We start from the raw sequence: 10,690 nt of genomic DNA on the forward strand, positions 1-10,690 counted from the left end.
ATGAATAATAACAATAATGGTAAAATAAAATAATAATAAAATAAATGAATATCAAAGAAGGGGTTATTTACCTTAATATTTATTTCTTTTCTAGAAAATAAAACATAACAACAATAAAAAAAAGAACTTACAGACATAACTTGTTAACAATTTCATTTACAGTGACAGGTAATTCTCTACACCCACTGTGGTCACGTGGTCTTATTTGAAGGAGGTTGCGCCTTTTTCGCTATATCTAATTTCATTGTTTCCGTTGAGTTCAGACACTGTTTATGAATATCATATAATTCTTCGTCAGCTCTTAGTTGCTCTGTTTGGTTAATTGAAACAAGAACCAACGTGTACAATGGAAGAAGCTTAAGTTGCCTTACTCTGTATTTCAAATTTGAAAGGCCATCTTTGCGCATGCGCGTTTTTGTTGATTTAAGTAAACACACTCTGAAAAAAAAAGTAAGTGTATTAGTTACCGGATAACCCGGTAAAAGAGTATTATTTTCAACTAAATAGATATTACTCGTATCCAATGATCATTCGTTGTAAAACGACCAATGTTTGTAAGGATGGAAAATGGCCACAGCCATTTGCAATCAATGGCAAAGTTTATTGCTTCAGAAAGTGATTCGACCATGCTAATTGCAAAATGCAAATTGCTTACCATTGAAAGCAAAATGTCAAATGCTGAATAAGTATTGCTGCACATAGAAGATGGGGGAAAAACAAGTATAAAAATGGTGACAAATGCCAATTGTTAAATGCCTTTATACACGTGTTAACTCCTTTATGTACAATATCCGTCTTAACAAACTCTGTATACACTTCAAAAACATTAATATCAATAAATATAAGACAATTTCATAACATCATCATTTAATCTCGAACATCATATTTTCTCACTATTTATTTCAGTTGTCGATGAATCATAGGCCATTAACCATTACTGGACAGATCATGTATGGTATAAAAGAAATCATTTGAAAAAGGCACAAATATGTGTATTATTCGGCCTTCATTATATTTATTTTCCAAATAAAAAAATATTCGTATAATTTAATATACTCCAATAGGCTAGACCTATCGAATATAGCCCACCGAGAGAATATTTCTTCACAACAGGGAACATAACTCGTACCCGCCTCCGTATTCTGTATTGTACTAGTTAACTCCCTGGTCGTTTTTGTCTAAACTTACTCTGATACTCGTAGTATGTACAACAAACCAAGAAAGAATTTTACATAACCTTGAAGTTGTAACCATGTGGGAGATCTCAATTTTTTGTAGCAAATACTAAAATCTACTAGAACAAAACATTATTACGAACGCTGTACGCCCCAATGAAGGAATATATATTTATTATTTATATCTTAGCATGTGTTTTAATTAAATAATGGAGTTCAAAAATTACTTTCTTTGGAAATTGTTACGAAGTGAGTTACAAAACGCATCAGAAACAACCATTTTATATGCACTTGCTTATTTGAAAACTCCCATTTGATTAAAGGAGCGGGTCACAGATTTCATATAGCATGCCTCTGACATTTGATCTCTATACGCCTCACCTGCGCCCCTCCTCCGTGATTTGGATGCACGGAACGAGCGCATTTTAATAATTTCTCAAACATAGGGACATGTACCTCTTGTGTGGATGACTGCTAGAAGTAAAATGATATACTAGAATTACCGTTCTTTGTTTTTTACATGATCTCTTACATGCTTGATCATTGTGTATCTTGCAACCTTTACTGATGGTCGAACAACAACTAACTTCTTTGCATATACTCTGAAAAATATACAGATCATTTATAAATAACATATGAACATGGTAAGTTAAACATGTTCATATATGTCCAGCATCAAGGTAATTATGAAAAATAAATTGTCCTTAGGTTAATTGTTACAATGAACAAATATTAAAGTTGAAGTGGTAGCCAATCCTGTTTCACCTGCCATTTAAATAATAATAACGAAAACGTATTTGGCAAGATATTGACCTTGAACCCATCGACTCCAATCTCAACAAAAATGTAAAGATCCAACTGAGGTATGTAATCTATTTTTTAAATTGGTGACCTTGACCCATTGATCCAAATGGTCCCTATCTAAACCCGAAGAAAGACATCAGTTTAAAAATAAAGGCTGTATGAGCAAAATCGTATATTTTAATATTTCACAACAGTGACATTGACCCCAGTGACCCCTTACTACATAAAACGTTGGAACACAATAGTAGGTATCACTTTCCAAACATTAATAGACTATATCCAACTTGCCGATTAAGGTTAACCATATCCATTTCTAATGCGCTGAAAAGGTCTATAGCTTGGGAAAATGGATGCTTTAGTTAATTACCTTGTCAATATAATGTACATTGTACTGATTCGTAAGTGTGTAAATTATGAAGCCATGGGTACAGGTAGAACTTAAGATAAATCCAACTTGCCGGTTTGGGCCATACAGACGGATGGACATACACCCGGACGGACGGGCGGGTAAATAATTATAGGGGCATACAAATAATAAAGATTGCAATATAAAAATGGAAATAAAACCTTGTTCGGAAATCATCATCTTCACCACCCCATCCAAAGAATATATTTGACATCCCGTTCACTTTCTTAAAATGTTCAGTTGACAATGCACAAATTCCGCCCAAAATATCCTGATATGGTAATCTAAAAATAGAAATAAGTCGGAAATAGGTTTGTTCCTTTAAGGGCAAAGATTACGTATCACTAAAGATGGTATGTGAAACATGTATGACTTCCTCATGGAAACCAATTAGGTAAAATTTAAAACACTTGCCCTTGACCTCTGTGGGTACGAATCCCGACAGGAGCTTTGGGTTCTTTCATGTTAGGAAGCTATCCAGCTAGCTAACGGAACGTCGATGGTTCTACTCAGTGCCCGTTCGTGCCTGAAATAAACACTGAAGGGCACCTGAGGTCTTCCTCCACTAGTAAAGCTGGAACATCGAGATATGACTATTCAATCAAAAAGGTTCATCTCCTATTCATGACCAACTTACACCTCGAATCTTAGGACTGTAGGCTGAAAGGACCATAATTCCCCAGAAATACTTTTTTCCTGATAAATTTTTGTTTTTGGTGCCCTGTTACAGTTTCCAGCAGGTTTCTCACTGACCATTCACCTGCATCATATGTTACGCCTGCTTCTTTCTAAGAATAAGTTCAGTTATAGAGATTAATCATTTGGTATGGTAGTCAAATACTACTTTGTTTACATTTTGTTACTTTTATGACGAATGATTTAACATTCAGCGCCTTTTTCTGTAGGTAATAAGCCTCTTACATGCAGGCTCGTAGGCCATTATTTAAACATACTAAAATTCATGTTTGCCCTTTCTTAATAAGGAAAGATTTATCCGTTTCAGAGGCTTTATGTGCCTTTAAACATGATCTAGTTACATAGATTATTGTCTGACTAAAGGCCGTGGTGGCCTTGATTTTCAACCTTCTGAGCCATGGACAATGTTACTAGCAAGTTACATAAAAATCCAGTGCCGATGCTGAAGAACCCCCCTCCCACACCCACACGCACACACCATTTATTCAAAACGTTGTACTTCTGTTTAGGATGGTAATAAGTGTTTAAATTGTCATGAAAACTAGTCAATAAATAACCAAACAATACAATACAATACAATAAATATCCGTGAGCTTACTTGTATTTGAATTTATCCACAGCTACAGACAAGTGTCTCGGCATATGTGCACACGAATATGGAATCCTGTTATCTTCCGGAAGTAAGTCGACGTCGTGAAAGACAAAGCAATCAAAATTGTCAAGTTTCAACGCCTCAACAAAGCCAATGTTCATAAGCATCGCTCGGTTAAACTTCACCGTACGTACCTGAATGACAAAGTTGCAAAAGCTATCATTGGGTTTAAAGTAAAAAAAAAAACAAAAAAAAAACGCCAATCTTCACGGAAGAAACTGGGTGTTTCGAAGTAATACATTTTGTTTATAATGTTTGTAAAAAAACAGACGGACAGGCATTCTATTTAAATCATTAAAGCTGACACGCGATTACATGGGGAGCTGATCTGAGGTCACGTGGTAACGAGATCACGTGGTACCTAGGTCCCATGAACTCTGGTCGCCTTTGGAAACAATCTGATCTCCTCAGCTATTCTGCTATTTGCAAAATACTCTTATCCGAAGTATACGGAAAGAGCCGATGTTTAACGATAGCTTAAGAAATATGCACTTCCTGGTCGGTGTAATATTGTCTCACTCTCGACTTAAACCCAAACAAATATGTAAATTGACAAAAATTAAACTTGTCTCAGACTTGTTTGACAGTTGACAAATAACTTCACCTAGAGAGTTCTCTAAATGGAACAAGACAAATTCTCCGCAAGCAGGGCCAAGTAAATGAACTCTAATATTGACTTTCATCAAAGTTGCATGATTACAGTAAAAAGAGCGTTTCAAGAATAAAGCAGCCTAAGTATATATTTACTTTTTTAATCTGTGAATAATGACAAAAATATGACTAGATACAACCATCAATGTAGTATTTTGACCATGTAAAACTATCATCTTTTAAACTATCGACCTGACTTTTGAATGAAAAAAGATTTCCTATTGTGCCTCAGAAAAATGACAAGTTATTTCAAAATGCATTAATGGATGACAGAACTGCTGACTGGATGTAATCATCAATGTACTTTTATGAAACTGTAAAACTTAGAAGTCCTAGTATGACCTTGATCTTTAAGCTAAAAACTCATCACGAATTGTTTTAAAAGGCCATATCTTAAAGCAAGTTATTACAAAAGCTCTCAGTGAATGACAAAAAGACAAGAACTGGACATGACTATAAATGTACAGTGATATCACGACTTTTGACATGCAAGTATAAACTTGACCTTTGAGCTGCTGAGCTAAATTTTACTCATTGCATATCATCTAAATAAGCAGCATATTTATGCATAATTATTTCAAAGTACTTCCATGAAGGACAATGATGTGTACAAATTTTAAGAAGACAATATATTCACACACGTCATGTTTGACATATATGTGTGACCCTGACCTTTGAACTAGATACTTGACCCCTATACGCAACACAGCATCGTCATGTCTTACACATTGATGCCAAACTATTTTAACTTGGTGTTGCACATGGCACATTGTCCCAATTTGATTCACATTTATACTGAACTATTTTAAAATCCATACACAAATGAAAAATTATGGACCGGACAATGTTCGGACGGAAGGATATGGGCATAAAAAGACATACAGACGGGTGTACGAATGAAAACAAAAAATAAATGACACGCACAATACCATATATCCCTATATTCATATAACCTAGCTTTTGTACATTGCAGGTTACGGCATAATCCAGATTGTTTGGTATGGACTGATAGATGATAGGTAGACCGATGAAATATATACAAGCATGCGGCGATAACGATCGTCTGTTAACGATAATCAACATGTATTAATATTCCAACTAAAACGGCAAATACTCCTAAACTTATTGCTTAAGTGATAATGCCCGCAGTCGTACAACTGTGCATTGTCACAATCATCAAGAATTCTAAGTTACATGATCTTACCTTAAACAGTTATGAAATCATTCCACCTAATAAGCAATTTTGACAACAAATAAGTTAAAAATGGGCATAGCTCTTTCAAAATTATGTCCCTTTTCTTACAAAATGCACCTTGTCATGATAAGCAAGTATACCAAGTTTCATATTGGTATAGGCTTTATCTTTGATTTTTGTGTGATAAAACCGGTAGGGGATTGAAATCATATACATTCAAACATACTATTTCTATCTTAATGAAATATTTACCAATTCTATAACAAATATTCTATATTCTAGCTGTTGTCTTTGCAGAAATGGATGCATGTGACGTAGAAATAACCTGAGATGTTTGTCACGGTCCCTGAACGGTATCACTATAGCAACCTTCTGTTTTGATGTGCAATTTGGCGGGAAATACCTTCCTCCCGGTGCTACAGTGTCTGTCAACGCGTTCTCTACAGTTTTCATATCTACCCCACTGATATCTACAAACACACGATCTGAAATATGTAACATTGTAATACTTTTAATGAAGAAAACTTTATTCTAAAATTCTAAACAATGTGAGGTAACACAGTGTAAAAACTCCAATCAATGAAGACAAGTTTATCGATACTACAATGCTTTGAAAATGCATTTAGAAAAAGACCCCAAACCAGCAATACCTTTTTATATACATGTATTTAGAGTAGGATGTCTTTATTGTCTCGGTGGTCTTCGAGTCTTTTAACCCCCCAAAATAAGCCACATACACAACAGATCAAAGCATCTCGACGGACCCCTTGATTTCGTTATTTGTGGTTAACTATTATAAATGCTAGACAAGAACTGTCGGAGGACAGTAAGGCTCGACTATTCGAAAAAGTTGTCACAAGGGTGTTTTATTGAGTATAATAATGTTTACCTATGAAAACATAGAATTGTCCGAAAAGGTACAGAGGCTTGTTATTAAGATGTTGTATCAAGTAAATCACTACTTTATTATTATGAATGTGTCCTAAAAAGGCACAAACCCTTCAGTAGTTTTGGAGATAACAGCTTACAAGCAAAAAATTAACCATGAATTTCTAAGTTGAAAAAGGGGAGAAAAATCAGCCTAAATGCAAAATAGAATTATGGATCTTGGTAACTTATGACCCTAAATGCACATTTGAAGTTTTAAATAAATATCTTTGATAGTTAACTTGCATGTAAACATTAACCAAGAGACTAAGTAGAAAAGGGGAGACAAATCAGCCTAAATGCAAGATACTGTTATGAAACTTGGTGAGTGACATACAATTATGACCCTGCATGCATATGTGAAGTTTCAAATCAAAATCTCTGACAGTAATTGAGATATGTTAAACTTACATGTAAACATTAACCAAGAGACTAAGTAAAAAAGGGGGAGATAAATCAGTTTAAATACGTGACACAGATATGAGTGCTGTTCAGTGATCATTATTTATGACCACAAATATACATATGAAGTTTCAAGTTTGTATCTTTAATAGTTTCAGAGATATGCAAAACTTGCATGTAAAACATAACCAAGAAAAGGAGATATTTTAGTACAAAAGGGAGCATAATTCAGCCAAAATACATGGCAAAGTAATGGATCTTGAGATGTGACCTTCAGTTATGACCCTAAGTACATGTGTAAAGTTTCAAGTATATATCTTTGATAGTTCTTAAGACCTTTAACCTTGAACCAAAATTTCTAAGTTTCAAAGGGACATAATTCTGCAAATATTGCAGACAGAGTTATCCAACTTGTCAAACTGATGAACACTGTTACTATGAATAAGTATTGTAAGTTTCAATTGAATATCTCAAGCAATAATTGAGATATTTGACTTTACAAAAAACTTTAACCAACGCAGACGCGGACACGGACGCCGACGCGACTGCAATAGCTCTCCACATTCTTCGAATAGTCGAGCTAAAAATGTGTCCATAGGACACGCGTGCCCTCACTACCATTGTTTTGTCAATCTTATGACTCTAGGTCAAATATTTTTTGACATACATGTGCCACAAGTTGAAAACTAAAAATCTTTTAGTAAGTAAAGGACAAGAACTTTACAAATACTTAATAAATCCACAAGCGAACCCCAAGGTGCATAAGTACACATGCTGACCAACATCCTTGTAAACTTTCAGACTACTGGTAAAATACTTTTAAAGCTGTGCATGAACATGCTGGAAATTGCATATTCATACTAAGTCAAAGGCAATAACTCTTATAAAACTGAAAAAAAATCCACATGCAAAATCCAAAAAAGGGTTTGCCACTGACCCACTACAGAAACATATTGGGCCACCATGTGAAGGCTCTTGCCCAATTAAAATACAGTATGCATAGTGGGATGTGTGTGTCGCCGGTATATGTCGCAACGCCGTTAAATATTTTATATCACATGTTTTCAAACAGGCTTTTTCGAATGAAATACAAAAAAGAGAAACATTGAAATTCTAATGGTTATCCACCTGAGAAGAGTTCATAAAAATGATATCATGTACCTTATTTCTTATAGTTTGATGTCGTTGAAAGTAATGCAACAGTTTGCCAGAAGTGAAGTCTAAAACGAGGAAAATGTTCTAGAAAAAACATCAAGGTATTCTCTCTTTGTCACGTGGTAGATCACATGGTAGACTAGTGTATGTAACATAGCATATATTAATCAAATACTTCATATTAAAAACACTATCTGGACACAATGCAGACCATAATCAGGTCTAGGATTCCATGATATTTATGGACTGTTAAATTTATAAATTTATAATCTAGAATTTTTAAGATTTTTCAATCCATTTTACAGATATTCAATGTAAAATTTGCTGTTTTTAGTTTTACACTAAAATCCGCAGCTTAAGAAAAGTTGTTATATTGATTGTTTATATTTACAAAGGAAATGGGGTGAGTTTCATCTTTGCATGATGATTTTGAAATATTTTTTAAAAGTGAAAATTGAAAGTCATCAAATTGTTCTGAATCTTATCATACTGTTACATTTATTCATATAATACGTAACCTTATTCATTTTAACCTGTGGTTTTGAATTTTAATGAAACTTCTACTATTTTTCTTACTTCATGTCTGTAAATTTACAGATAAGAAAATCTGTAAAATTATGGATCGTCCAAAAATTTACAGACTGTCCATAAACATCATGAAGTTAATCCTAGACCTGATTAATTATCATAAACATACAAAAGACTTGTGGGGGGCATTTAAACTTCATGAATTCCGGATTTCATCTTCGTGAATTCACAAATTTAACTTCATAAATTCACGATTTTAACATCAAAGATTCACATTTATATATATATTACTAATAAGGACTTTGCATACACTCATTTGAAGTTTTAAAAACTTATTAGGAGAAATAAAATTGTTATTTGTTCTTTGTATAAAAACCTTATTAGAAGTTACAAAGTGCATTTAAAAAGGAAAAGTGAAAAAGTCCTTATTAGGTTGTTTTTTTTTTAAACTGTAATAACAAAGTGAAAACTCCCTATTACGAGTTCAACATTCAGATTTTGCACAAAACGGTTCCGTACCAAAACACCATTGAAACGTGTTCATTTTATTACAGAATTCCGACCATGAGACCACATACACACATCAATATCATGGGTTCTAAAGAAAGTGACCGGTGGCCCGAACCCAACATGACAGTGAATGAAACACTGTCACCCGGGGCCTTCCCCCTTCTCTGACGAAAAAAGAGGAACAAAAGGGTTGCCGCCCTTGCTAAAATAAGACAAAAAATGTAAACAAAGCTTACCTGACCTTGCTCGTGCTGTTTAAGCTCTTTGTTTCCTGTTCACATATACGTTGAATATACATTATAGTTTTCCCCTTTTGACGCCAAGCCTCCATGGGAACAATATATCTGTGTGCGTGACAAATATCCCGTGATTTTATTCTTGACGTCAAAGTTTCCCTAGTACTAAACAAATTTTGCAGAAATAAAACTGATATCGCAAAAACGAACGAAACCGTTTTGTCCATTTTAAAGAAAACAAAAGTTGATACTTTGTTCACCGTATTTCCTTCATCTGGTCTAAATACCGGGTTAAAATACCAAATAGTATCGAATATAGCCTTTGAATACTTAGAATTATCTATGCTTATATTTGTGTTACGTTGTCCCTGTATGCCATGTACACGTTTCAAAACTATTGCACGCGTTCCACAGAAATAACACAATAAATTGTGTAAAGTGAACAAAAGGTTTGACAAACCTGAAGGATCTTCCTTTTTTTTCGGATCTGTATCGATGAACGATGGCATAGACTATGTTTGTGTTTTTATTTATGCCCTCATTTAATAAATTGCATTATATATTTACAAAAAGGCTCTTTTTTTAAAATGTAAAGTAAGCAAAAATAGTCTATTGAATGAAAATATATGTCGCAAAAAGTAATTATTTATAGAAAACAAATATTGAGAAAAAAATCCTTTCGATTCACTCAATTACTACTGTATGTTATGGACACGTGTAATCCATTTCGCACGTGAATACCGTGCAATGTAAGAAAGCGTGTACATTGTTAAAGGGATTCTTTAATGACGTTTTTGATCCGAGAATAATTTTTTTTAAATTTCGACAGACATTCGGTTAAATAATTAAATATATTACATGCATGCATTTTTGTATATTTTGAGCGGTCGAATATATCATTAAAACATCTATCATTATGACCATTTATGGTCCGAGCAAGATTTGAATCTCATTCTTCTGTTTCAAACTCGGATATATTATCAATCTCCTACGCAGTGATCTCCCCTTATCAGTTTGCAAAGGAAGGTAATCACTGTGAGGAGTTTGATATATTATATCAGCGTATATGTTAGCAGGGCGGGTTATATGTATAAAACATACCCTCGTAAGTAAAAAATATGTACATACTGTTTGGTGATATAGTATGGTTTGCAATGGACAGGTCACTAAAATAGTTTTCATATCAACATCGCCTAACAATACCAATCTGTACCATAGCAAAATACTACATGCACAACATTTATAAAGATATTATAGCAGCGTGCTTCCAGATTTATGCTTATTTTCATGAAAATGTAGAATAGGAATTAAAAAGTAAAATATTGTGAAGTGAACACAGAAAGTAATTCGCAT

The 10,690-nt window shown here is 33.9% G+C and overlaps 1 protein-coding gene across 1 annotated transcript; it reads right to left on the bottom strand.

Annotated features, from left to right (window-relative positions):
- Positions 1-57: 57 nt before the first annotated feature.
- Positions 58-9,195, bottom strand: LOC132739568 (beta-1,4-N-acetylgalactosaminyltransferase bre-4-like). The gene is made up of 6 exons (XM_060727294.1): positions 9,111-9,195; positions 5,832-6,064; positions 3,680-3,867; positions 2,547-2,669; positions 1,679-1,777; positions 58-438 (listed from the first exon to the last, which is right to left on the bottom strand). The coding sequence occupies exons 1-6, from the start codon at positions 9,133-9,135 to the stop codon at positions 192-194; spliced, it is 915 nt and encodes a 304-aa protein (XP_060583277.1). The 5' UTR covers positions 9,136-9,195; the 3' UTR covers positions 58-191.
- Positions 9,196-10,690: the final 1,495 nt, after the last annotated feature.

Source organism: Ruditapes philippinarum, unplaced genomic scaffold, assembly GCF_026571515.1.
Source record: "Ruditapes philippinarum isolate M1 unplaced genomic scaffold, ASM2657151v2 ctg3695_1_1_1_1, whole genome shotgun sequence".
Taxonomy (NCBI): Eukaryota; Metazoa; Mollusca; class Bivalvia; order Venerida; family Veneridae; genus Ruditapes; species Ruditapes philippinarum.